This window comes from Pollicipes pollicipes, unplaced genomic scaffold (assembly GCF_011947565.3).
Source record: "Pollicipes pollicipes isolate AB1234 unplaced genomic scaffold, Ppol_2.1 Scaffold_6138;HRSCAF=7277_pilon_pilon_pilon, whole genome shotgun sequence".
In the NCBI taxonomy this organism is placed as follows: domain Eukaryota; kingdom Metazoa; phylum Arthropoda; class Thecostraca; order Pollicipedomorpha; family Pollicipedidae; genus Pollicipes; species Pollicipes pollicipes.
Genome location: NW_023596818.1, coordinates 9,012,671 through 9,040,024, shown reverse-complemented (window position 1 = coordinate 9,040,024; position 27,354 = coordinate 9,012,671). Strand labels below are relative to the sequence as shown.

Here is a 27,354-nt window from a genome sequence, read left to right as displayed (position 1 = left end):
GCTGGTCCCTGGACCGTGCAGAGGACTCGCGCGCCGGCAGTCGTGCTGATCCTGACCGGACGGACACGGTCCACCGCCGTATCCATATGGATGACGCCGGCTCTCTCCCGAGTCCTGCGGCAGAAGGCCCGAGGGCGGGGAGAGATCTCGATGTCCGCCACGCGCGGCCCGCCGCGGCCGGCGCACCCCTTCCGACTCGGCCCGGTGCGCTGCGGCAGTCGGACCAGCCGCCGCGCGACGGCCTCGTCCCGGAGCAGGCGCCGCAAAAACAGCTGGCGCCGCCTGGCCCGGCCGGGCTCGGTCGCCGGCCGCGGCCGGTCAACCTTGGACAGCTGACGGGCCGGCCTGGGGAGTCGGCCGGCCGTCAGCGCGCCGCACTGCGCACCGTTAGCGGCCGGTGTCTGCAGCTGTCTGGAGCTGTCTGGAGCCAGCGGCCGGGGTCGTCCGTCTGGGCTGTCTGTGACGCTGCCGCCACCGCACCCACTGGCTGGAGAGCAGGCGGTGGGATAGGTCGGCTCGGGATGGTCGGGTTGGGCCATGAATATCTCCTGCAAGCCGAGTGGACAGTGCGTGATGCCTGTTCATGGCAATGAAGCAGTTATAGGTCGCGTTTTCCGTGTGGCTTCCTCGATATCGCGTTTGGATCCAGACGCGCATTGTTGACGTGTTGCAAAACTGCGGATTTGTCCACTGTAAGGCATGTATCCATCCTCCACCGGGTTTGACGAGTTTGTTTCTTTTTTACAAAAAACTGTGTTTAGATTTCAAGATGATAGATCGGCGTAGGCGCTGGTAATATGTAAAAAGCCCGCACAATGCATGCATTGCGTGCAAGCACGTTCATTACGCTATCCAGGAAAACACACCTTTCCGCAGGACACGGTGGCTAGAAACAGATAACTTTCTATACGGTACTTTTTCAGCTTATGTCAGCGAACATGAGTGTGCTGCCAATTTACGCTGGAGTTTTTGTGTTGAAAACTACTCTAAGACAATGCAAGAACGGACTATGATAATGCTGCATCGCCTTTACACAGCACAGCGAGCACGTGTGTGGCAGATGAGATGCCAGACGGGGTACGGTTCTGACCTGTCCGCGCGACATATCCGAACACCGATCGCAGGATTCCCCAATGTACCCCGCGTCCGAACAGAACATGCCCAACGTTCCTTCAATTTCCGTGCGAATGCCGAATGGCACAGTGGTACGGCAGGGGTTAGAGCGGCAAAAAAGAGCGCTATGTGCCGCATGTGAGGGAGTAGATAAAAAACGGCCGTTAGTAGTTTTCCGTGTTTAGTTCAGGTCTTTGTGAGCACTCTATGGTGACTTTGAAAGCGCAGATTTTAACCTATGCAGATTGAAGCATATATGACGCTTGTCATTAAAGGCTGTGTACTGTGGATGACATTGGAATGACTGCTGATAATTAGGTTGTCACGAAGTGAGCCGGTCGTTTTCTGATATGCTCTTGCAAACATCAGCTTCCTTCCATCAGAATAGTTGTCTCCGGTGGTAGGCTTTTCCATACGTGTGTCAGAATGGCATGCCACAAGGCCTTTTTTGACCGGACCAATTCTGTCATTCGTGTCGTGTAAAGCGATCCGACGAAAAAGATGGCTCTGTTCCGCAAGCGGTTTGAAAGCCGTAAACCAGATTGTGATGACCGCATTTAAGTCGGCTGGTCCGTCGTTTAGCGTTTCACTTTTTCTTTTGAAGCTACAACACCTGGCGTCTCTTCTATCAGTGCTTAATTATCCTAACCTTGATAAAAATATAAGCAATGGAACTTTCCATTACCGCGCAATGTAAAAGAATGTCTAAAGCGGAAGATGTAGCGACCTTCCACTGCAGCCTTTAACCGGACGTTTGATCTGCTTACCTGCTTTCGAGCTTCTGAAGCAAGATCTGCGCAGTACGTTTCGCGTTTTGCTCGGTTGAGCTCCTCCGGTGACGTGCAAGTGCACAATGTTGGCGGACTCTTTGGCCATGTAGCCTCATGAAGAGCGTGACATTGTCGGTGCAGTGTTGACATACAATGGATGACTGCCATGAGTAAGGTCCAAAGCCCGGAAACAAATGCATTCCGGTGGTTCGTCACGGTGGAAAACTTCAGCTGACGCGAATGAGGAAGGCACGACACTTCACATTTGAGGTCACCTTGCTTGTCTGACAAGCAAGGTTTGCGCGTCAGCCCAAGTCAAACAAACAAACAACCAGCCTGATGACGGGCTGCTGTGCTGTGCTGACGACCGAGGACCCGTGCTGATGACGCGTCTCCTCCGCCCGCAGGATGTGCGCCCAGCTGGTGACCTGAGCGGAGCTGGTGCTGGTGACCAGCTGGTGACCTGAGCGGAGCTGGTGCTGGTGACCAGCCGCTGACCTGCGCGCCCCCTCTGCCATGATGCTGATGGATCGGGGCCAGGCACGCCGCGGGCCGCGGCTCTACGAGTACATGCCGGCCGAGCCCAGCGTGTACGCGGTGCCCACCGTGCCCCACCCGGCGCACCATCTGGTGCCGCCCATGCTCCCGCCCAAGGTGAGCTTCGATGACCAACCGCCCTGGAAATCCCCAAGTGCCGTCCATCTTTGAAGTGAGGGGGTCTCCGAACGCTTACGCGCTCCACCCGCGACACCGGATGGCATCACCCACGTCTGCACTGAGTGAACTCTAATCACGAGCCACCGGGGACGCCCCCTGGCGTCGCCCTTGCTCGCAGCCAAGGTGAGCCGACCTCCGGTTGGCGCGGGCCGCATTCATCCATCGGAGGTCACGGCGAACTCACAAGTCAGCGCCGCGTGACGTCACGGCGTGTGGTCACGGACACCTCACGGCCGGATAAGGGAGTGCACGAACCTGTACTGTGCACCGGCTCCGTCATTAGTGCTCAGCTAAGCGGTCACCAACAGGATCTCAGCAGTGTCGGGCCGGAAATGTTTTTTTTCTTCATTTGATTCGGTGGAAAGGGTGTGGAAGGTGTACCAACCATGTGATGCTCGGTTGAGTACGGTGTCATGAACATATTCTTGGTATGCGTACGGTGTCACGAGGTTTTGCATTGTCTCATGTTAATCGCTGCAAGGCGGGAGCGGCGTCGTAGCGTTACTCTAAGGTAATGTTGGTTTTCAATTTCTCGACTATCTCCTAATGAAGCCGCTTTATCTCTTAAAGGTTAAATCATGCAGAGCCGGCGGACTGAGCTCTTTTCCCTGAAGCTAATGCCATGGTTTCATCCTCTATCAGACGCATATCTGCCCAGAGCGCGTAAAGCCGCGCCCGCAGAGTCGACTAATCAGGCAGCGAGGTGTTGGGCCTGACACCCTGCCAGACGGCCAGTGAGATTGATGCAGGGCCGCGAGCGGTCACTCCGCCGGCGCCTGGCACCCGCACGGGGCTCGACCCCAGGCCGGCATACTTGGACCGTCGGGCGACCTTTTACGAGCGCATCTCCGCGGCCATCTGTTATATTAATGCGCGCTTCGTGTGAAGCGCCCACCGTTTTAACAAGCGGCTCGGAGCGGGTGCGCACGCCCGCGTGGGGGCGGGGAGCGGACCACCCGGCTGTCTGGCGGCTGGTTAGCGCTCTCTCGGCCGGGTCCCGTCCGGCTGACCTCTCTCCAGAGGCCATTTCCATGACAACGACCCGGTAACGCAGCCGTGATCACCACGGACCACACCTCCCCATTCAATGAAGTCACCGCTGCGTTGAAGCTCGGTGAGGTCTTTCACGATGACGCTTACTGCAGATATGACGTAGATGGGGGCAATGCCCTCATTATTTATAACGAAATAAAGGGAAAGCATCCACGCAGACGTCAAAATCTGCGTTAACTGATCCCGTCTGCACACCCCTACGCCTTCAAAACTCTGCAACCCGCATCTGCCTGCACAGCGGCGGCCCAGCAGGCCGCCAGCCGGTCCGGCGGTCGGGGCCGCCGGCCGCCGCCACCCACTCCTGCGTGCCCCAGATCAGTGGGGCGGCGGCGCCGGCGCCGGCGGCGGGACGCGCTAGTCAGCTGACGCAGCAGTCGGCAGACTCGGCCGGTCTTCTGCGCCGCCCGCCCGCCGGCCACGCGCCCAATCTGGGACGCGCCATCGCCGCTTTTGGGCGGAGAGGCGCGGCTGGGCTGTTTTGCGTGGGCGGCGTGGGCGGAGATTGCAGGGGGGATAGTGGGACACGACATGACCGAACGGGCGAGGGACGCGGGCGCTGGGGAGACCGGAAACTAAACTTTTAGGACTCGGGATAAACGACGCCCAGACCATTGCGCTGGGGTTTCCTCCAGCTATCGAACACGTGAGACGTAAAACGAAAATGGTGGGTGCTTTTTGTGGTGGACCCCGTTTTGAGGGATGAGTACAAGCGGGTGACATGTTTTGATCAGGTGCAGCGGCGTCTATCACAACCATCTGCTGTGGTTCTGCTCGGCTCAGGACGGTGCAAACCAGATACCATAAGTGACCAGGCTGTGTCTTCGGACGCGGTCGCGGACTGGTTTGGGATCGTGCGCTTGGGTGGCTTTGTCCAGGCTCGACAGGCCCCGCCAGCGCGGCAGCCGGGCGGGGTCGCTGGCACGCCGGCCACGATCGGAGGACGTCCGGCCGGTGCCGCGTCGGCAGCGTTTCACTTCCTTTCGACGGTCGGGCGGCGGCGGCCGGACGGCGTCGCGGCCCGACCCCTGCCAGCCGCGCGCGGCGGCGGGGGTGGGTGCTGACCTCTGACCGATCGGCGGCGGCGGGCATGCCGCGGCGCGGCCGGCGAAACCTGACACGCGGCCGCAGCAGCTTTCGCGGCCCGCCGGCCGTTTCTGCCTTCGCTTTCTGTTTGCGCTGAAAGAGCGTTCGGTCTCTATCGCGCGTGATTATGTTTGAGCACGTAGGAGGAAGCGGTTCATAAGCTGGAACGGTTTTCATGAGTCGAGAGAGGGCTTTCGCCGCGGTGTCCGCAGACGCGGAAGCCGTGTGTGGCAGCTGGGGCCCCGTGGGAAAAGCGGCGTCGATGTGTCGGCGGCCTCCAGCCCGTCCTCGCTGGATCAGCTGCGGCGCGTCCGTCCCGTGCTGGAACGCTCGGCAACGTTCTGCCCCGCCGCCTGAGGCCGCCCCTCCCCCCCCCTCACAAGCCATCCGACAAGGTCACATCGAGACCGGGACGAGAGGTGTGGCCGGCTCCGGCTCAGGGCCGGCGCGGTCGCTAATGAACGATACTCAGACGCGCCAGCTCATTTGTAAGTCCATATAGACCTTAAATGGAAGCAGGCAGCGTGAACTAATGAACGCCAGAACCGTTCGGAACTGTTCCATAACGGGGTCGTGTCAATTTTAGCTATTCACACTGATGCTATCCGGTACGGTGTTCTCTGGATCCGTAATGGACTGCTCCAGGGCGCAGCGCATCACATCCCTGGACCTTTCAAGGCCTTCAGACGTGCTATTACGGTCCCGCACCGCGAAGCCGGCGATTCACAGTGACGTCACAGCTTCCCGCTGCCTTTGGCTCTCTGGATACAACGTAAACTAATTGCTCAACATAACGTCGCGTGTTATCCGAAAAGTTTTATTTGGCAGAGGCGCAGAGCTGGGTGACGATTGAACCAAACGCGTGTGCAACAAGTGCGCATTCAGCTCTGAATTTTCTCTGAATTTTTTTCCCGTCGGTGCAGGATTGCACGGCTTTTCGGTGAAAACAACTGACCATTGCATAATTGCTCCCCAAGGTCTTGTGAACGCTCCAGGCAGCGGCGTGACCTTGATTGAGTTGAACAGCCGGGCCAGGTCTGGGCAACATCTGGCCTCCAGGTGGCGGCCACGTGCGTGCGAAAGTTCGACCACTGGGCCACGCAAGGCCCCGTGCCGAAAACGGCGGAGCATGGTTCGGCGATTGGCGCCAGGAAAGCCTCGACGCGCTTCCGTGTTGCTGTCATCAGCTGTTGCTTCAGCACTTGGCGGTCGGCGGTGCCCTCCAAGATGCTGTCCTCCTGACATGTGGTGAATAATATACATTTTCATAGGCAACTTACAGCAAGACGAGCCACTCCTCCATGCCACTTTGAAACACACTGAACAATCATTAATCAGCGCCGGCCAATACGCCAGGCCGGAAGCGTCTTCGGTGCTCAATGGCTCTTTTGGAGGTCGGAAGTCGCGCAGAGTGCGCCTGCCACGCCGCCAGGAATTTGTTTATTCATCTTTCCGGCGTGCCTGATCGATCACAGATGTCACGTGCTGCCTCTCGCGGAGGCTCGGCCTCGGGTTCCCTCGGCCGCGCCTTGATTGTTTCCTCCAATATCTGACGAGTGCCATGACTGGCTGGAATGCGCCCGGGTGGTGAGCGGTTGACACCAAACCGGTGTGTGCTGGTGGCATCGCTTAATCAGGCAGGAGGCTGGTGGCATCGCTTAATCAGGCAGCAGGTGAAATAGCGTTGGGGTTCTGCATACGAAAGCTGACCTGCAAAAAAAATGGCAAATTCAACTCCTCGGTTCACGCGGAATCCATATGAGTTGGGTGCAGAGTCACTGAGAACGTCGGCGGCCTGAGTGTAAGACACGTTTCTCTCAGTGTATGACACGTTAGCTTGCTTGTCGCGCAGCGAGACAAAGCGTCTCTGATCGTCTCTCACCAGTCCCTTCCCAAGGATGGGACTGCAATACTCTGTAATCCGCTATAATCCCATCAGATTGGCTGCTGCGCACCGCCGCATCGGGTCTACGGCGCGCCGTATTCCCCAGCTCCGTGGCGCCGGACGAGCGCCTCGGCCGGGACGACGGCGGCGGCGGGCCGGCGGCGCCCGGCGCACTCGTGCGCCGCCGTGTCGTTGAACCGCGGCCTCGCCGCGCTCGTGACGCCGCGCTCCTCTGTGAATCCGCGTACAAAGCCCAATTGCCGGCCCCGGCCGCCGCTGCGACGAATCGATGTCGCTCGTCCGACGCCCGTGACGCGCGGCGCACAGTTCTGGCGCACCGCGCGGCGCGCGCTCGCCGCGGCGAAGCGCGCGCTTTCTTGCGGCCACGCGGACGACAGCGGTGGGTTATGAACGGCTATCCGCACGCCGTTACTCGCCCACGATTATTGCCTGCAACGGCACCGGTCGCGCCGCGTGCGAATTGGTGGCGAGGCGAGCCGAACAGACGGATGGCTGCCGCGACCTGCGGCGGCTGCCGGTGCTCGCGCGCCTCCGCTCAGTCGCCCGGCGACCCAGTTCCTCCCGAGCCGCCCCCGGTCGCAACTCAACCGGTTTCCGCGTTGTGTCCGCGGCTCTGGGACCTCTTGGGACCGCGCGCCCGCACAGCCGGGAAAATCAGCGAAATCTCAGCCGAGTTATACGGCCCTGGCATCGGCCATTGCTTGTCATAGAAACGGGTCAGATTATGTCGATATTAAGCTTGTGGGAAAAGTCTGATCGGCCTGTGCCAAATTGTCCCAAATAGCAGAGTTCTTAACAATAACAGAGAACGACGCCTTAGCTGTTGGTGTGCACCCCACCCCACCAATGTGCCCCCCCCCCTCCACCATCCGAGGTCTAACACCGCATGTGCCGTCTTTCAGGAAAACCCGGGCAAAGCCAAGAAGTCGCTGTCTGACTGGCTCAAGTTCGGCCGGAAGAGTCGGCCGGACGACCGCCAGCTGCGCGAGCTGGTGCGGCCGGCGCCGCGCGGCTACCCGCCAGCCCGAGTACCTGGAGCCGCCGGCGCCGCTGGGCCGCTCCATGCGCTACGCCGAGGCGTGGCTGGCCGACCAGCCGCGCCGGCTGCCGGCGCAGTTCGCGGCGCCCGTGGCGCGGCCGTACGGCACGGTGTCGGCGCGCGTCGCGCCGGCGCGGCCCGGCCTGCGCCAGGCGTTCGAGGCGCCGCCGCCGCCCGGCGCGCTCGTCTACCCGTGGGAGACGTACGCGGCCGCCGAGTACGCCGTGCCGGTGCCGCTGGAGCTGGAGCCGCCGCCGCCGCCGCTGCCGCCGGCCGGCTGCGCCTGCAAGAAGTCGCTGATGGACAGCGTGCGCGGCCGCAAGAAGACGGCGTGCAAGCGTTGCGGCGCCGAGCGCATGACCGTGCGTCGGGTGAAGGCGCGCTCGCGTGGCTCCGGCTCGCCCGCCCAGTACCAGGACCCGTACGTGATGATGCGGCGCGCGCGGCTGGGCGCCTCTGACGGCGAGCTGTACGAGCGGCCGCGATCGCAGAGCCGCGAGCGGCCCGTCGCGCCGTCGCCCGGCGAGTACGCCGTGCCCCGCGTCGACGGCGTCGGCCGGCTTCGCAGCGGCTACTCGCGCGCGATCGAGCCTGGCTGGCCGCCGCCCGGTCATGTGTACCAGGCCTCGTGGGTGTCGCCCAACGAGAGCCTCGACAACAACTTCCTGTACAGGGAGACGGCGCAGAAGCGGCGCGCGCTGCTGCAGGTGCCGTGCCCCGTGTCGCCGGGGGTCGCGCCGCCGCCGCCGCCGCCGCCAGCTGCCATCACCTCGTTCCTGCCGGAGCCGCCGCGGCCGGCGGAGCCGGCGCCGGAGAAGGCCGCCGAGAGCGGCGGTGTGTCGCCCGACTCGGGCTCCTCCTCACTCTCCGAGGACGAGTGGAGCGCCGAGGAGAGCGGCCAGCCGCCGCCGAGCTCCGCTCCCGACCGCGGCCTGGCGGCTCGGGACGAAGTCAGTCGGCCGCAGCCCGGTCCGGCCAGGGTCAGCTCGACTCAGCGGCCCGCCGAGGTGACCGGCTCAAAGCTGGCCAAGCTGTCGCAAGCAGGCTTCTCGAGTGTGCGGCTAGCCCAGAGGACGTCCAAGCCGCCCGCTCCGCCGACGCCGCCAACGCCGCCAACACCGCCAACACCGCCAATACCGCCAACACCGCCGACGTTGTCACCGGCGTCAACAACGCCGACGCGGCCGGCACCGCCGGCACCCGTCAAGATTCCACCCCCTCCTGGCGTGCCACCTCCTCCGCCTCCGCCTCCCCCGCCTCCCCCACCTCCACCTCCCCCTCCTCCTCCTCCTCCTCCTCCACCTCCTCCTCCACCGCTCCCGCAGTCGGCTCACGACACGCCGCTGAAGCCTCCGCGGCGCAAGAGGACGCCGCTGGAGGAGGAGGCGGACCCGCAGCCGGAGCCGGCACGGCAGACCGAGCGGCCGTCGGGCGCGCCACAGCCACTCATCACCATGAGCGACATCCTGCAGGTAAAGTCCATACTGAAGAAGACGCCGGCGGCCGACACGTCGTCCGGCACCGACTCCAGCTCGGACAGCGGCGTGCCGACGCTGCAGCAGCTGAAGCAGAAACGAGTCCACTTCCGCTCGCACGAGAGCCTGCTGGCCGAGAAGGCCGGCGGCGCCGACAAGCAGCGTGATATCGTGCGCGTCATCACGGACGCGTACGACCGCGTGAGCCGTGCCGAGCCGCCGCCCGACGAGGAGGAGGCGGCGGCGCCGGCCGAGAGTCAGTACGCCAACGGCGAGGTGACCCCGACGTCGCCGGCGGCGGGCACGGACGCCGGCGAGGTCACGGTCAGCGGGTCGACGGTGGCCATCGAGATCGGCGAGAACGGCCAGTGGCGCACCACCAACGTCAGCATCGCCACACAAGGTGAGCGAGAGCCCGAGCCTTCACACACCGCAGCCGTTCAACCCTCCCCGCCACCCCTGAGGTGGCACAGGCCGCTGGCTGCCACCCCGGGAGCGTCCGGACCACTACCCGATACTGCCATTACGGCGCGATTTTCATCAGGTCGCAGTCGAGGCGGCTGAAAGTAAAGTGGCAAACGATGTGCTGGTGTCAGCGTTTACCACGGCTGCTCAGGGTGCTGTGTTTTTCATGCATGTGATCACATGCCTCGTGCATGTGATCGTAATAAGACCAAGGGAACAGTCACATGGTAATTATAGCTGCGATTATGAGGTGGATATTCGGTTGAACGACATTAGAATGATTAAAATTCCACAAGGTCGTCGGCAGCAGACTTTTTGGTTCAGTCCTATTTACGACATGCTTGAAGGTCGTTGTCTGCGAGGAAGATTGATATAGTCATATGCTCATTTCGGGCCTATATTCCTGCCTGGAAAGCTTGTGTGGACAACAAACATGCTTTTTATTTTGCTTACACACAGAAATAAGGTAAAAAAACACACACCATTAACTTGGGTTCCGTCGCTCGCCCTTAATTCCAATGATCCCGTTTGTGTCCATCGGTCTGATGCCAGGTTGTCTTTACAATACAAGCAAGCTATCTACTACGAAGAGGAGCAGTCTGAGATTACACAGGCATCCCACAACTTGTCATCCCTCAAGCGGCCACAAAGCGACATTAGGCTCTCGTGCTTCGCCCGGCCGCCTCGCTGACGCTCGTCACTGGCCCATTATGCGGGCGTTTTCATTTGTCTCCGCTGATGCCTGTGAAATCAGAGCACGAAGGCTAAATAATGGCGCATTGTACGCGTGTGTGTTTGGGCAGACTTCCTCGTTGTAAAGTGGGGTTAGTGGCACGGTAATGGCTCTGAGCCAGACCAGTCCGCTGGCGTCGGTCGTCTGGGGATAGCGAGCCAGCGCCGCAGGTCTTCTGGCCACCTTGACACTGTTCGCTCACACTTTTCTCTTCTCGGCTCATGCTGTTGGTCTGCTGTCTCTCTACTAGGCAGCTAGACAGCTTGATTATTCTGTTTGTTTTAGAGAAGCTAATTGGGCAAGTACTCAGCACAGGTTGTCGAAGATGCCATAAACCCGTGATGAGCTAAGTAATCGTAGATATTACCCGAAAATTGCCCAGCATTATCACCGGCAAACAGCCCACAACTACACCCATCCTTTCTTAAAGACGAACCAAATTTCCAGACACCTTCCGTTATGACGAGAAACTAGCTTTCTATCCGACGTGTTAATCCGCTCACCTTACGATACTTTCGTTGCTCTTGTTTGAACCTGGCCCTGCCGTGATGGCGCTAAATTAGCCTCCTCGTTCGCCGCTGTCTCGGTTTTGCTGGTCGAGGCTCACCGGAGCACCTGTGCAGGAGTCCGGTTACGGGTACCGCACTTTATTTATCTCTGATTTTGAGAAGCTTTCCGTTTGTTGTTGTTTTTTTCCGTTGAAATTTGCCTGGTTCCGAGCCTAGCTCGATTCGGGTCTCTTTGACATCACGAGGTCACTGCTTTCGCATGAGCAAGCCGCGTCCCCCGCCCGCGGTCGGGTACCCACCAATACCTTCCCGCTCAGACTTCCCGCAATGTCGGGAAACCAGTCCGCCCGGCACCGACGGACGTGCCGGCCGTAACCGTGCGAACCTCTCCGCCCGTCCGGCGTCGCGGCCGCCGGGCGCAATTGGCCTCCAATAGCGGGCGCTGGGCTCCTCGCCGGGCCTCAATGCCTTCCGCTTTCTCTGATCGGTGCAAAGTGGCCGGTACGGGCCACCGAAATCGGGCCGCGTGTGTCACGTCTGATGATCCTCGCACCGGCCGGCTGTTAGCCCCGGGAGCAGCCGAGGGGGGGGGGGGGGCTCGCCTGCCAGCCGAGGGGAGGGGCGCCGCCACCCGCCCCGAGGCTAGGGCCAATCACAGACACGTCCGGGAGGCGCTGATCGTCCGTGATTGGCGCGGGTGGCGATTAGACCGACCCAGACGGCGCAAATAGCCAATAAACCCGGACACCGGCGGCCGGATGTGACCGTCGCCTGTCACGCTGTCGGGGAAATGCATCGAAATGCTCTTGAGATCGTGTGCGGGGGCACCGGCGTCGTTTCGTCGTTTGTTGCCGTGCAACGCCGTGCCCGTCACGTCGTTAGCAAGGCAGGCCCGCCGCCGTCCACAGCGCCTGCTGCTTCCCAGGAAACGCCGGTCCGCTAGCTAGAGGGAGCCGCCGAGCGCTGAGTGTCCGTGACCGGGGTGGGGTCTGGAGCGAGCCTCCGCGGCACCGCGAGGCCGCGGCGGCGCAGCGGGGCGGCGAGCGCGCCGCCCCAGCTGACGGTCAATCAGCCCAGGGCGTGGTCAGCCTCGCAGCGCGCAGATGCGGCCGCCCGCGCCGGAGAAAGGCTCTGCGGTCAGCCGGGCGCGGTGTGACCTCGGCCGCTCGGGTGCGGTGCTGGGGGTCTCCGGGTTAGAGTACCGCGGTCGGTCTCTGGGGTCCTGCACGGGCAAGTTGACCGGGAGGCCCTGTGGTCAGGCGCCGAGATGACTCATGCGGTCAGGAACAGGACGCGGTGGGATCGGAGTCAGCCGCTGGATGCGAGGACGATGTTGTGACAGGCGTCCCGAGCTGGAATGGTGGTACGGACACCCGGTCTTCAGCTGCAGAGAGCTGCATTCAGCTGCAGCTGTAGCAGCCCACCACTCCACGGGATATCTGGATGACTGGTCACCAGCGCAGGCTATTACCGTGTTGACTCGAGAGGGTACACGGTACATGATATCTTCATGCTGGGAGCACAGGGGGTTGTCCAACGATCACCTTATCAGAGTATTGGGAGAGCATGGCCATCGCCCACTTCATAGCTCTCCAACAGGCATGCATTCGGCCGCCCGACGTAATTTTATCTTGCTGTTTATTGAGCGTCTTGTTGCATGGACAGAAAAGCCATTTCACAACGTAGGAATTGGCTCTTCTTTTCGGTGGCTCTGGCTCTTGAATGGTCCTAGTTTGGAAGGGCGTGTTAATGATGGACACATTACATAACGGGATGTTCACATCAACACAGATGAGAATCACTGGTACCCCCCCCCCCCCCTCTCATTTTTCACTCGTCCTTCAGCGTTCTTCCCATGTGGCGGATTTGCATCTCGTAAGCCACTTATCAACATGGAAAGCCATGGTGACAGTGTCTAAGCCGCTTTGTCTATCCACAAGTCCGAAATCCACACGGCGGTATCCATACAGCATCAGCTACTGCAGGCCGCCTCTCCCGCGTGCTGATGAGCGAGAGTGGCACGTGCCGGAATGGGGCATGCTTCGTGTCCTTGGCGGAGTGAAACCCGGGGGGGGGGGGGGGGCCAGACCGAAATAGACGCGTCTGGAACCACCAGGCCGAGACAGACAAACACCCCGTCCATCCCGGCGCAGAGTGCCATTGTGAAGACGCCGTGTCAGGAAAGCTATGACGGATGATTGACTATCGCTGGTATTGGTGCCGTTCTGAAGGAGTCGGATTCTCCGCACCATGCCAGACTCGCTACATCATTTAGTCGGCATACCCGGCAGGCCGTGAATAGACACGCTGGCAGTGGAAAGTTCAAGTCCCTATCGATCGCGGGTTACGTGTGCCATGACGAAGAATCCCTCAGCTGGAGCCAACAACTGCTCAGCTGATATCTGACTTATGCAACGGGAAGAATGACACAGAGCGAGGAGGGGCCGACATTCCTCAAATGTGTCCGTTGTTACACTTGTTCTGAAGGAGACATTCATCCTCCTTGCCGACATCTAAGAAGTAACAGTAACTCAAGAGCTCTCCGATATTAAAACAACATTGATTTGTGCCTCTGTGCTCTCTGAACAGCACCACCAGCGGGGTGTTTCAAAACAATGATGGTTTGTATCCTGATAGATTTGTTATCAAATGATTGTTCGTTAAGCAGCTATCTTAAAATGATTGAATGATGATCCTAAGTCACCACTGAAAATAGCGTTAGGTTTAATCAACCAGCTCATCACTAGTCCGAAGCAGCTGCACAATGGCGCTGAAAAGGATGATGCTCAGGTCGTTTAGCTCTCTACGACTGAAAACAGTGCGTGGCTGCCTTTCTTCAACGCGTCAGTCTCATCCATCTCCACACTGGTAAAGCCACAGCTCGCGGCCACACCGCGGCGAATTTTATGGGTTTCTGAGCGTCGGCTACAAATCGTTCGGACTATCAGATTGGGTACCGTGAAATGGCTAATGCAGAGCTCCACAGCACTGCGAGCTGGCCAGTCGGAGAGAGACTCGGGCGCGCGAGAGATGAGTGGATCTCCAGGTCGCGCGTCCGTCTCGGATTGGTGCCTGCCTGAAGAACTGATCTCACCGAGACGATGGACACGCCTCTCCCGGTACATCACATCCCCCGGGAGTCCCACCACCGGGGACCAGGGCGTCTCATCACCAGAGACCAGGGCTTCTCACCACCGGGGACCAGGGCGGCTGCCCCTGGACGCGCCGCGGATGAGAGCGGGTGTACCCGATGCTGCACCGACCACCGGGCTGGCGCGCCGGTCCATGAGCCCGTTGACACATGCCTAATCCCAGCACGGCTCCGGCTGCAGCCGGGTCCGCGGTGCGCTCAAGCACCACAGACCGTGGACGGTGGGAGAGCGGCGGCGGCGGCAGCGGACGCCGCCGCCGCGCCGGGGCGGTGGCTCCGGGAGAGCCGCGCGGCCCGCCCGGCTGACCCCATTCTGACCCCTGGTCCTCTGCAGACCGGGACGGCCCTGCTCCCGGGCCGGAGTCGGCCGAGCAGGACCCGCGCTCCTGGCGGCCGCCCCGCCGCAGGACGTCGAGAACGCGGCTGCCAAGGAGCGCCGCTGTGGGGGACCGTGGCCTCGGGGCACCACCGGTCCCTGGAGGCCGCCTCAGGCACCTAGATACCACCGCCGGTCCCTGCAGGTGCTCGGAGCGGCGGCGCTGGCCGGTCGTCCGCCCCGGCCGGCTGGCGGTGGTGGCCCACTTACAAGGCCCGGCTCACCGGCCGGACCGGGGCGAGCCGCCCGACCGGAACCCCCGACATCCGGTCATCCGTCGCGCTGTGCCCCGGGCACATCCGGCGCCGTTTAAAGCGCGTGGTGCTAATTTTGGCGCACCGTCGGTACCATCATGTCTCGACACAAAGGGCCGCCGCTAGCCCGCGTTTCGCGTACATCGATGCGTCTTACCCTCCCATTATGAGAACGGCTCGATTAGACTCGGCGCCGGTCATGACTCGGGCACCACTGGCAGCCGGGGCCGGTCGTTAGCTGGAAGCCGGCGCTTCTTTCGCGGTTGCTGACCGATCACGAGGCTCAGCATTGGTTGGTCCGGCTCGGAGGCGGCGGCAGTGTGCAGGGTTGAAGCTGAGCAGTGTCGCCGCCGCCGCGGGCCCGACCCGACCTCTGAGCGGGCCCGGCCGACCCTCTGAGTAGACCGGGCCGACCACTGAGGCAACCCGGTCTGACCTCTGAGTGGTGGCCCTGATGACTTCTGAGTGGCCCGCTGACTCTGAGCGGCCGGGATCGTCCCGGCTACCTCGAGGCGGCCGCTTCTTACCTCTGACGCCCGGCTGCACCCTTTTGAGCGGCTCGACCGACCTCTGAGCGGGCTCGATCCGACCGCTGATCGGCTCGTCGACCTCTGGCCGTCCCGGCTGACCTCTGAGCGGGCCCTTCAATGACCTCTGAGCGGCCCGGCTGACCTCTGGCGGCCCAGCTGACCTCTGAGTTGCCCGGCTGACCTCTGAGCGTCCCGGCTCGCGGCCGGGCTCCCCAGACGGACGGACTGTGGCGCCGCGCTGCACAACACTGGGCCTCCAGGCCTTCGGACGAGGCGGCCTTGGTTTTTACAGATGGTGGATGCCAATGCACGTTATCTCGGGGCGTGGGCGTCGCAGCACGATCGGACCCGTCACGTTCTGCAAGGCTTCCCCGGGAGGGCGGCCGGCACGCTCGGCGGGGCTCATCGCCAGCTGCCTCGCACCGCGGTCCATCACTCTTACACCTGGCGCCTTGCGCCTGAATCGACCTCACTCAGAGCGGTCCTGGAGGCCCGCCATAGCAGGGTGGAGGAGCTTACTGGGATCTCTCGTCCTCTGCGAGGTTCACCTGGACCAGTCCCCCCCCCCCCTCCTTAGAGTCTGTCTCTCTTGATCTCCCTAGGAGCGTCATCACAGCCGCCGCCGGCACAGTCATCAAGATGATCGCGTTGATGTGACTGCGATGTTGCATCCGTTGGTGGTGGGTGACAGCGCACGTGCCTTTGTCAAGCAGCAAGAGACAAAGTGGTACGGAGAGAAACCATTTTGAAAGTTTGACGTGCGGAGCTCATGCTTTTTAGCGTGCGGCAAACCCAGCATCCTTGGAATTCTACAGGCTTTTTTGACCGGCCGGCATCGGAATATTTTCGTTCCTCGGCATGCAAGTCACGACATTCGCTCGCATGGAATGAGTCCGTACTTAACAACTGGGCTGCCATGCTGCATTTCTGGAAAGGATTCAAGCATTTTATTCCAGATGGTTTATGACATGCTACGTCGAGGGTCGTGATCATCGCTGCGAACGATGTCTTCCGGCCCAGGGTGATGGCTAGATAGCACACGCGCCATGCTCCACACCACTCTATGAACATGAACATGTTGCCTACACCCGCGCTGTACTCAGCGTGGGAGCTCTGAGTGACCTGATCATGTGACCTCACCCCGGAAGTCGGACTTTGTCGGTGACCTTGTCCGTGACGCAGGTCCCATGACCTCCCTCCACGGCTGTCGTAACCAACCTAGGGAAATCGACCCCAGGACCTGACCAAAACGCATGCCGTCCATCGGTGGCTGTGGGCTGGGGACAGCCTGTGGTGCGCGGTGCGCCGGTGAGCGGGGGCGCTCACCCTCCTCCGACGTGCACGGCCGCATGACCCGCCGGTGGCTGACCTCCCGCTCCGCCCGGCGCGGCTCGGCCGCAGCCCGGCGCGGTTTCACCTGGCGCACGTGCGGCCATTGCGCCGCAGCGCCAGACGTGGCCAGCATTGATGGCCGGCCAGCGGTACCGCGCGCGTTGCGAGCCCGGCCCAGGTCGGGCGGACCGGCGGGGTCGCCGTCCGCTCCCGCGGCCGACTCGGAGACTCGCTCTGTTGTCCGTGTCGTAAGACGCGACGCGCTGGCGCGGGACGCCGCGGACGAGCCGGCCGTGCTTAGGTCACGGTCCGTTCGGCACTGAACGACGCGTGTGACCGGCATACGACCTGCAGCCCTCTCCCCTCCCCCTCGCCGGCCCGCCCCGCCGCGGCGCCTTATGAGAGAGAAAGTGGCAGAGCTCGTAAGCGGCACCCTCGGCGCGGGGCGCCCAGCAGTCGAGACCAGCGGTCACGCTGTCTCCCTGATGGAGAGTCCATTGTGCAGACGCTGGAGATGGAGAAATACAGAGAGAGTTGCACATCTGGTTTGTCACATCAAAGGAATTATTGCAGCTCAAGGTAAACAGCCCGCAACACCCTTATCTACTCCAGCGCGGCTTCTAGTGCCGTCTCCTCCATTCGGTGCCCGCTAGGAATCAACATTTCCAGTGTGGAGTGCGTACATCATCGACAGGATAACCCGATCGTGATTGTTCGGACAAGCAAAGATGCTGGGTGTTGATGAGTCTCAGTGTGCTCGGATGTTTATGATTTACAGTTGCCGGCTCTGTTTCAGACACGGACGACACCGTGCTGTCCCCTGCCGGCTCGCCAATATCCAACAAGGCTCTGCTCTTCAACGACACCATGCGGCTGCATATGCCGACGGCGCGGCCGACAGTGCTGGACGTGTTCCCCGCCGCCTCCGGCGAGCGACGCTCCAGCATCTGTCAAGTCCAACTCATTCCGGGCGCACATGTGTCGGCCGCGTGAGCCGCCGCCCCCGCCGCCCGACAAGTCAACCGCGGCGCCCTCAGTCGCGCCTCCGACGCAGGGCACGGCCTCCAGGTCTATGGAGCCCGATAGCCCGGCAAAGCCACGTCCGCCCTCCAAGCAGCCGGCTCCTCCCACGGTGGCGCAGTCGGCGCCGTCAGGCACCGGGTCTAGCCTTCGCGGACGACGCGGTGACGTCGCGGCCCGCGTCGCTCTCGTCGTTCCGGCCGGACGCGCCGCTGCACGTGAGCGGGCTCCTCAGCGAGCTCGAGTTCGGCCGGCGCCGGTCGCAGACGGCGGCGCGCGGCCGCAGCCAGCCGCTGCGCGCCGTGCCTATCCCGCAGGTGCCGGCCGGCGGCGGCGGCCCGCCGGCGGCCGCGCGCGTGCCGCCGCTGCACCACTCGGCGTCGGCCGACTCGGTGCTGCAGAGCCCGGCGGCCGGCAGCCGTCTCTCGGTCTCGTCGGACGGCAGCGACACGCCGCCGCCGCTCCCGACCAGCCCGCCGCCGCTGCCCAGCAGCGCGCCGCCTCTGACCAGCAGCGCGCCGCCGCTGCTGGGCAGCGCTCACCGGCCCGACAGCGCCTCGCCGCCGCCGTTGCCGGCCAGCTCTCCGCCGCCGCTGGCCGACGACGAGCTGAGCGAGCTGGCGTACGAGCGCCCCTCGCCCGAGAGCCGGCTGCAGCGCGTGCTTGACTCGATCGCGGCCGAGCACCGGGCGGCGGCGCGACCCGGCGGCGTGGCCGCGCCGCGCCCCCTGCCGCTGGCCGAGGCGGCGCCGCGCGCCTACTGCTCCGTCGACGCCATGATCGAGTGGCGCTCGGCCGACGAGGAGCTGGACCACATTTACGAGGAGATCCCGGAGAGGCGGCAGCGGCCGCGGCTGCGCGCACTCCTGCAGGCGGCGGCGGCCGGCTCGCCCGAGCAGGTGCGCTCGATGTTTGGCGGTGCCTCGCGAGCCGAGATCCTCAGCTACCTGCAGACGGCGCGCGAGCGGCAGCTGACCACCGAGGCGGAGACCGAGTACGGCTGGGGCGCGCCGGACTGCACCGGCCACACCAGCCCGCGCAGCTCCAACAGCGACTCTTCCGAGTACGGCAGGCCCGCCAGCTCCAAGGTACGCGGCCGTCCGGCCGGCCGGTCGGCCCAGGCGGCGCGGGGGCGGGAGACGATGTGCGTGAGGCGCTGCTCTGAGCTTTTATGGAGCTCGTGTGCACCCGAGAAAAGGCAAATTTATGCAAAGCACCTCTGATGGACACATCGGTAATTGGATGCTGTGTTAGGCGGACGGGAAACGGCATATGAATGAGGGCGTCGTTAACCTGCGGATAAAGGTTTCAGCCCAATGTACACCTAACCCAAATACCTATCAACGGGGATCTACGCCCAGGCGCCCTGCGTGAGTGCCGCTCACGCTGATCCAAGTAGGGCCATGGCCGCCGAGCTGAGTGCGAGGGCCACCCTGTCCGGTTTGAAGCGTCCCCCGGAAGAGCGGACAGTGGGGCGGTCGCCTCAGCTGGCCTGAGCTGGGCCCGCCCGTCATTATACCACCCGTCCGGCCGCGCGCCGCGCCCCGCCCCTCTTCCGAGCGGACCGCACGGGGCGCCGGCCGAGCCCAGGCGACCGCCCTGACTTCCTCCGCGCGTGACCGACATCCCCGGCGTGTTAGCCGCTAGTCTGCCTGGCTGCTGTTGGCTTCCCTCACCAGCGTAGTTACCAACTTAGCTTGTGGGTTTCACCGTGAGGGAAAATAGGGAACATGCTCTCCTGACATGCCGCGGAGTTCAACGCGATGCGTATGGCGTCGCGGAGAAAAGGCGCGTTAACTCACGCTTTTTATACTTGGCTGGTCTTCCCGCTCGGCCTACCAGATTAAATCAGCCCAGTCCAGCCCGCCAGTTCTGACCGCTGAGGTCATCACGCTGCGCCACTTCTGACCGATATCCAGTAAGGTCGCGCCGGCGCCGCCGCCCCGCCCGTCCCGCATCGCCGAGCGGCGATCGGCCGCTCCGCCAGCTGTCAGCGCGCACAATGTCCCACTAATCGACCGCCGCTCCTAAGCGCGACCTCGGCGAGGTCAGTCCGCAGACGGGGCCCGCCATTAGCGCGGTCGACCCGATAGCGGCGGTGGCGGCGGCGGTGGGACAGTGCCGCCCCTGTCCGGCCGACGCTGACGGGCGGTGTGTGCGGACAGGGCGGCCGCTGTCTGTCGGCGGAGGTGGAGCGGACAGACTCGGGCGTCGGCTCGGAGACGAGCAAGGCGCCGGTGCGGTCGGGCCAGCTCGGCGCCCACGACTGCGACGACTGCCGCCAGCCCGTACAGACCCAGGTCACCGACAGGTGAGTGCCGGCGCAGAGGATCCAGTGCAAAGCGGGTGGCGAATTAGCCTCGCTCTGACCGCTCACGCCGTGATCGTATGTCTGGTGATTTAGGAGGTCGTCAAACATGCCATCTAAGCAACGGTCGTGTAATGACAGTCGCTGCTGCCCGTCATGTCCACCGGCCGTGGCTTGGACCAGATCGCCCTGCCGTCAGAGTTCGTCAGGGTCCGTTATCGAGAGGCCTCCGCTCACCGGCCGGGAGTCCCAGAGGTGTTAATCGGCCCTGCTCCCTGGCACCGGGTCGGGCGCCGGCGGCGGACGCCGGGTCCGGCCTGGCCTCTGTCCGCGCGGCCGGCGCTATTAACCCCGGGCCGTGGGAACCGCCGCACCTTTTTGCGCCGGACACCAGCTGCTCGCTGAGCCAATTAGGATAATGGCGGGCGAATGAAGGCGTCGCGTCGCCGTCCGGCGAGACGTCGCCACGGCCGGCCGGCCTTAGGCGGCGCTACCTGCGTAGCCAAGCCTGCAGCAGCCCGTCTATACTCCCGTTACGTAGAGACGCTACCTCTCAGCGTTAATGGACAGGCAGGTCGGGCGACGCAGTGACACGGCGCGGTCACACGTGTCACGCGGTGTCACCGTGCGGTCGGGCTCGGTCACGCCCGGACCATGTGTGGACGCTCGTGTCGCAAAGTAACACCGGTACAATTCGGGTCACTGGTCGCATGTGGCTTACTTCGATAATTTTATGACTCCATGAAACGATGGGAACCTTTCCTGCCAAAACGCAGCGGATGAACGTCGTCCACGCGCCGCCGCCGTGCAGACTGTGGACGGCTGTTTGTGCGGACGCCACCGCTGTCTGGACGGCAGCACCGTCCGGACCACCGGCCTCCCGACCGCGCCGATCGATCTCCGGCCCGCCGGCCTCCCTCTGCCCCGGCCACGGTTTTTACACACGTGGTTAAAGTCGAATCAGCCGCCGCCGCGATGAGCCTGAATTACAGCTCGCGGCCGCACGGGCAGGCGCGATCGTCGGTCCCGAGGTGCCGAACGGAAACCAGTGAGCGGCCGCGGCGTCACGGCGCGCTCATCGCCGGTGCCGGGGTCGGTGACCTGACGCGGTGACCTTGACCCGGCAGCGGGGTGCGGTTCGACCCGTCCGTGTGCAGGAAGTGCCACAAGAAGCGTCAGGAGCGCAAGGAGATCCTGACCGAGATCGTGGAGACGGAGCTCAAGTACGGCCGCGACCTGCGCGTCATGCTGGAGGAGTTCTACCGGCCGATGCTGGTGGCCGGCCTGCTGACGCATGAGCAGCTGTCACAGGTGAGCCTCAGCCCGTCACAGGTCGGCAGCTGTCACAGGTGAGCTTCAGCCCGTCAGCAGATCAGCAAATGTGAAGGAGTCAGCAGTTGACACAAGTAAGCTGCAGGCACAGGTTATGATCCAGTACAGGTCAGCAACTGGCGCGGATCAGCAGCTGTCACAGGTGCGCTGCAGTCGGTCACATATCCGCAGTTGTCACACGCCAGCTGTGGCGTAGTCCAGGCCAGCAGCTGTCACAGGCCAGCAGCACTCCCAGCTTGGTTGCCATCCAGCCGTCAAGCGACTGGCGCAGCCTGCTACTGGCTGCTCCAGCAGCATCACGGATCCAGAGAAAAAGTCAAACAAAACTGATGCGGGAAATTCCTTATATGGCGCCCTTATCAATGTAGCGGTCGTGCTATATCCACTCTTGGAAAGGAAGGTGGTGGTGGTGGTGGTGACCATGGCGTTCCAGTCGCGGCACAATCTGTATCTAGCCATGCCTACTTGCACATTGTCCGCCTCCTGACCCGCAAATAACTCCCCCTCCCCTCAGACCAGCTACCTGTTCAAAGCAAACGGCATTGTTGATCATCCCAGACATTGTCGATATAGCAGCAGCTTACATGCAAACGATCACCTGGAAACTGCGATAAGGAGCTATGAGGACTATACGTCATGTTTTGTTTTGTACTGTAGGCGTTGGTAACAACATAAACCAATATCAATGATAATGCGGGAACAAGGATATATGCAAGAGTGCGGGGGACCGGGGACACGTCATTATCAAGTACGGGAGGACCGGGGACACGGTCATTATCAAATTGCTACACGTATGAATACGCATGAGGCCTAAAGGTCTCCCCCATTCCAAAACCGTGCGTTCGCTCCAGTGCGTAATCAAGCCAAAGTGCACTGCTGCTGGAGAGCTCCACGACACCTCGTTCTCCTTCTTCACGTGCACATGCCCCCGCGCCTCTCAGATATTTCTCAACGTGGAGGAGCTGCTGGAGGTGAGCCGCCAGCTGACAGCGCGGCTCAAGGAGGCGCTGGAGGCGGCGCTCAACCAGGGCGACGACGACCTGCTGTCGGTCAGCATCGGCGACGCCTTCCTCGACGGCCTGGACAACACGCTGAGGGCGTTCGAGACTTACTGCACCAAGCAGGCGAGTACCCCCGCCGCCGCCGGCTGACGTGTCACGTGACAGTGCTCTCGGCGAATCACACGCGAAGGAGAATGCCTCGCGGGTGTGGTGACTGGGTACAGCGCGCTACCGCGGGGTCCCGGCCGGCGGCGGCAGCAGCTACCGGGCCAGGCTTAATGGCAGGCTCGGCTGACAGCGCGCGGCGAAAGTTTGCGATGGATTTTATCAAAATTGATACCAAGTAAGGGGCAAGAATATCAAGTATGTGGTTCAGCCAGGTGAAGCAGCCGCAACTCTTTGGAATTTGCGCAATGGTGAAAGCAGGTGAACAATGATAGTGGAATGATGTAAAGGGCTTCACAATCCACGAGCGTTTTTTGCACCTTTGATTGCGCTTTGTTTGCTCTCATACATATGGATAAGTTACAGAGGCTCTTATGAGCGATCGTGCGCTTTGTTTGATTGTCCAAGACATTAACCATGATGTCGACATTTAAGAGTCTACAAAAAGCTAAATTTGCTGATAAACTACGCTGACGTTCTATCGTGTGGAGGGGCTAACAGAACCACGCTGGGTAAATGAAAGTGAAGAAAATACACAGAAAAGTTCATCGTTACAACCATTCGGGCAAATTGTCCACATGATACTGTAGAATTCAAAGCGTGCGAAGCTTCCATTACAACCACGCCGACCGAACGCGGTCATCGATTTTGCACGAACGGCACACCCCGTATAGCGCAGCGCAGATTTAGCCCGAGTGGTGCGGCCACTTGCTACCTCGGCCGTCCAACGGCGCCCCCGCAGGCCCAGCCGCCTGGTCGGTTGAGGGAAGTGAGCGGGTCAACCCCGCATGCGGTGTGTTGCGGTGGGGCCAGCCCGGCCGGCCGGCGCCTCGCCGCGGCCGGCGCGCCGCAGAGCCGCCGGCGCGTGCCGCCCGTGCCTCCGACGCCGGGCTTTTTGTGCGGCCGGCCATCACACCAGCGTCGGTCTGACGGCCGCGGGCCGCGCACAGCCTCGCTGGATGGACGGGTCGGCTGCAAAACGGGGCACACGCCGTCAACGCCTCACGCTTTTGTAGCGCGGATAGCGTCCGTATCAGGGCCGCCACAACGGGAAAGAAGCCTGGAGCCGTTTAATGAGGGAATCACTTAGATACGAAAAACGGGAACGACTGGCAAGAAGCAAATGTAATTGGGAATATATAAAAGAGACTGGTGTAAAAGCCAGTCACAGCATCACGTGGCGGTGTATGCTCACGATGTAGCATACCAGCTGGAATATCTGCGGTACAGGGAGTTGTTTTACACACTTTCCCTCGCGCACCCATGTAATGGGATGTATTGACACATTTCTCAAGTCCATTTGGCTGTTCGTGATTGCGTTCACATGACCTTGTGGTCAGAACCCGCTCGGCTCTGACCGTCGGTGTTGTTTGCAGGGCGCTGCATCCCTTCTTCTCGCCAATCTGGAGAAAGAGAAGGAGCTGCTGCGCGTCTTCCTGAAGGTCTCCCAGATGGAGAACAACCTCTTGCGGCGCATGAACCTCAGCTCCTTTCTCATGGTAATGACCGGGTGACCTGCCCGGTCTTCAAGTCTGCAAGAATGCCAATGTCGCCTAATTTGCATCAAGGCAAATGGAGTACAGGTGGAAGCGATCTTTGGTCCTGGGTGTGTTATCATGGTTTAATCATTACAAAAAGCGCAACTACAATTGTAATCCAAACACATTTTGTAGTTGAGTGAGAAAATCCACTTTTGAGCTGCCAGCGAGTCAAGGATTAAGGAAAATGACGGGTGTTTTACATGGGAGGGTGTGGAGGCACCTAGTGAGCGCGTGGGAATGTACCCCAAGTCCCGCCGGTCCAGGATTTTCAGCGGTATGCGGCGAACTTACGTCGGCACCTCGCCCCAGGTACCGATCCAGAGGGTGACCAAGTACCCGCTACTGCTGTCGCGCCTGCGGAACGTGACGCCGGTGGGCCACGAGAGTGGCGCACCGCTGGCCGACGCCCAGGAGCGTATTGAGCTCCACCTGGAGCACATGAACGCGGTCAGTGCACGGAGTGGAGCCCGCACCGGGCCGGGACCGGCGGCCCGGCCTGCTGGCCTGCCAGGCGTGTCCGTGGCTGCTGGTGACTGTCAGGCAGCGTACCGAACCGCTTAATGTGAACGGCGCGCATTTGTATAACACAAGAGAAGTTGTTAACAAGAAATCTTGGCGCTGCGCTGCTGACATAAAGATGCAACGATATTGACGCGAGATTCGCTCATGCAAAGTTTTTGCAATGTCTCGGATCTTACACAGCCTTGCGGCCTGCCCCCCCCCCCCCCCCCCCCCGGCCGGCCGTTCCGCCTGTACTCGTGCCGTGGCTGGAACGTGGCCGGGCCGTGCGTGACCGCCCCTGTCCGGTCCGCCGGCAGACGGCCAAGGACAGCGGCGGATCTCGCATCTGGAGGCGCATCTCCATGATGGGCGGCGCCGCCACGCCCATCAAACGGAGCGTCTCCGAGCAGGACATCACGACCCTCCGGCTGCGCAAGGTGAGCAACCGCGACAGGGGGCGCTCGGGCCCGGCCTTGCTCAGGACGTTACCGCACAGACTGTGGGCTAGCGGACACGAGGCGCCCCGCCGGAGCTCTGGCCAGAACGTCAAAGGTTCACTACGGGTAGGAGTGTGCTCAAACGGTGTCGTAGCCGCGTGGTCTTCTGGAACGTGCAGTTAAGGTACCCGTAGTGTTCGAGGTACGCGTTTGGAGCGCTTCGGCCCGGGTGAGATGCGGCGCTCAGCCGTCTCTCGGTGCCCGTGACGCGGAAACGTCGTGCTGTTTTTACGTTGGTGTGGATTGGACCTGATGGGGATCGCAGTATTGATTGATTTGATGATGTGGTTTCTTGTGCAAATCAACTCTGAATGTTTTGCTTGCAAAACATCTGCCATCCACGTCGTCATTACGAAGCTGTTCGTGCCGACGTTCGGTATTCTGCCTGTTCTCATTCCTGCTGCGCGCGTGATCTGGTGCCGGACACTGCCTCGTGCCATGCTCTGCGACGCGGAAACCGACTGACGCCGCGGCGCCGCCGACAGTTTGGCCTGGAGACGCTGGAGTGGCCGGCCGAGGAGTCCAGCGTTGCACTCGACGGCCGGCTGCTGTACACGCTGCCGTCGGAGAACAACTGGACGCGGCGCGGCCGGTTCTCGGTCCGCATGACGGCCGTGCACGCGCTGCTGGTGACGCTGGGCGGCGCGCCGGCCGACTGGAGCGCCCAGCTGGGCGGCCAGCGGCCGCTGCTGCCGCGCACCGGCCGCCTCCGGCAGACGGCGCTGCTGCTGGTCAAGGACAAAGCGCCCGGACGTATGGCGCTGGCCAGGGTAGGCCACCGCTCACGCAGACGGACGTCACACGAGGGCACGCCGATAGATGGCGGGACTCCACTTGCAGCGGCCTGTTGTATACCAGGGTCTGGATGCTGCCACTCCAATTTCGTTGCTCCACTTCGAGATGCTACTGTAGGCAGAGAAGCACGTCGTTAAGTTGGGTGTCGATGTTCCTGTTGTTCGTTTAAATTGATGTGAATCAATGGCTACAGTGGGAGAACGTGCACTAGAATAACGTAGCAGCATTTGCAAGCATTCAAGGTCGGTGTGATCCATTGTCAGTTTGGACCCAATACGAGTTAATTACCGTGTTTCAGGACCCGATAAATCTGGACAAGTGCATCATTTGCACAGATCCGGAGGTTCGAGACTGCTTTGAAATTCACGAGCACACAACCAAAGAATCACTCATTGTCAAGGTAAGACGTCAGGATAAACTGAGCGATGCTGGTCAGCACGCTGACACCCCAGACTGCTGACAAAAAATCCAACTTGTCCACCACCCCCAATGGTGTATCTTCTATTAATTTGTTCTACGGGACCGCTTCTGAGTTTCTTGCCTTTATTACAGCGAACGCACAGTTTAGTCGTCTTTGGATCTCAGACTCTCGTTATCCGTTCTCACTCAACTCATGACCGGTTCTTGGCTCCATCCAGGCAGAGGACGCCGAGCGGACAGAACTGTGGCTCCGTCACCTGCAGTACTTCGCACAACGCCTCGGGGGCTGGAGAAAGCGGCGCAACGGCCTGGCCAACATCATGATAGGCCTTTCCGACGTGTAGGTGCTGCCACCTAGGCAATGCTGTGACACCTGGTGCTGCCATCTGTGATAATCAGCCGACGCACACCGTCAGGCCGGCTGAGCGTCAAGCGGACACGGCCTGCGTGCGCCGCTGACCTGTCCGTGACCCGCGCGCGACGGCGGCCCCTCCGCCGCACGGTAACCGTGCTGGTGGGCTGGTGGGTCTGGGAAGAGTTAACCGTAGGCGTGAGGCTAATCCGGGAAGCGGCGAGTACGACGTAGCATGCGTGCTCTCGCGGCTTGTGTAGCGTTTGTCAGTGCTAATATACGCCAAACAAAGCACGTGTCGTCGAGGCGAAGAACGTTACGCTGGTACCCCGGGAATGCGAGACCGAAAAGAGCTGATAAGACGAATGCGAGACCTGGCACCGTTGCGCTGAAGAACCACATCGACCAGTTCCCGTCTGGCAACATCCGTGACAACGCTACCACAACAACGCGGGCACTGCGACATTCCTCCCCAAAATATGCAGAATTTTTCTCCAAGACTAAGGTACCACAGTGACACCCAGCCGTGAATTTCTGGGGAAACGCGCCCGGTGGAATCAGCTGCAAAATGCACATCGCTGAGAACTATCACACATATGCCCTACCCACATTTTTTAATGATAGGTGTGTACGGCGCAACCGTGCACATTCCATGGCACTGAAAAATAGCTATAAACTGACATCTAAACATATTACATGACTAAGGCTAACTGTTGTATTAGCATGACCTCAGTACCGTGCATTTTCGAATGCGTGCGGTCCGCCGGAGCGCTACGGTTAAAACAGGGCAGAGTTTTATAAAAAGTTTCAATCGTAGGCGGAGGGTGCGACCACACCCACTCGATAGCACCTGAGAGGATTGTCATCTGGCGCCACAGCATGGTTCTCCTGCAAAGGAAGCATTTTGATTGGCATG

At 61.5% G+C, this 27,354-nt stretch overlaps 2 protein-coding genes across 2 annotated transcripts in view; both read left to right on the top strand.

Annotated features, from left to right (window-relative positions):
• LOC119106162 (pollen-specific leucine-rich repeat extensin-like protein 1) overlaps positions 1 to 17,499 on the top strand; it is a 32,154-nt gene extending 14,655 nt beyond the window's left edge. The window contains exons 2-7 of the mRNA XM_037229771.1: positions 2,291 to 2,306; positions 2,342 to 2,537; positions 7,545 to 7,696; positions 7,989 to 8,374; positions 8,633 to 9,559; positions 17,303 to 17,499. Of these exons, the coding sequence (XP_037085666.1) occupies positions 2,400 to 2,537; positions 7,545 to 7,696; positions 7,989 to 8,374; positions 8,633 to 9,559; positions 17,303 to 17,499 (1,800 nt within the window). The 5' untranslated portion in view covers positions 2,291 to 2,306; positions 2,342 to 2,399. The remainder of the gene's footprint in view (positions 1 to 2,290; positions 2,307 to 2,341; positions 2,538 to 7,544; positions 7,697 to 7,988; positions 8,375 to 8,632; positions 9,560 to 17,302) is intronic.
• Positions 17,500 to 18,246: 747 nt separating this feature from the next.
• LOC119106473 (uncharacterized) lies at positions 18,247 to 26,730 on the top strand. Its single transcript, XM_037230117.1, has 10 exons — positions 18,247 to 18,614; positions 19,692 to 19,837; positions 20,962 to 21,145; positions 22,108 to 22,290; positions 23,709 to 23,831; positions 24,183 to 24,320; positions 24,692 to 24,811; positions 25,357 to 25,641; positions 25,965 to 26,066; positions 26,305 to 26,730. The coding sequence occupies exons 1-10, from the start codon at positions 18,303 to 18,305 to the stop codon at positions 26,428 to 26,430; spliced, it is 1,719 nt and encodes a 572-aa protein (XP_037086012.1). The 5' UTR covers positions 18,247 to 18,302; the 3' UTR covers positions 26,431 to 26,730.
• Positions 26,731 to 27,354: the final 624 nt, after the last annotated feature.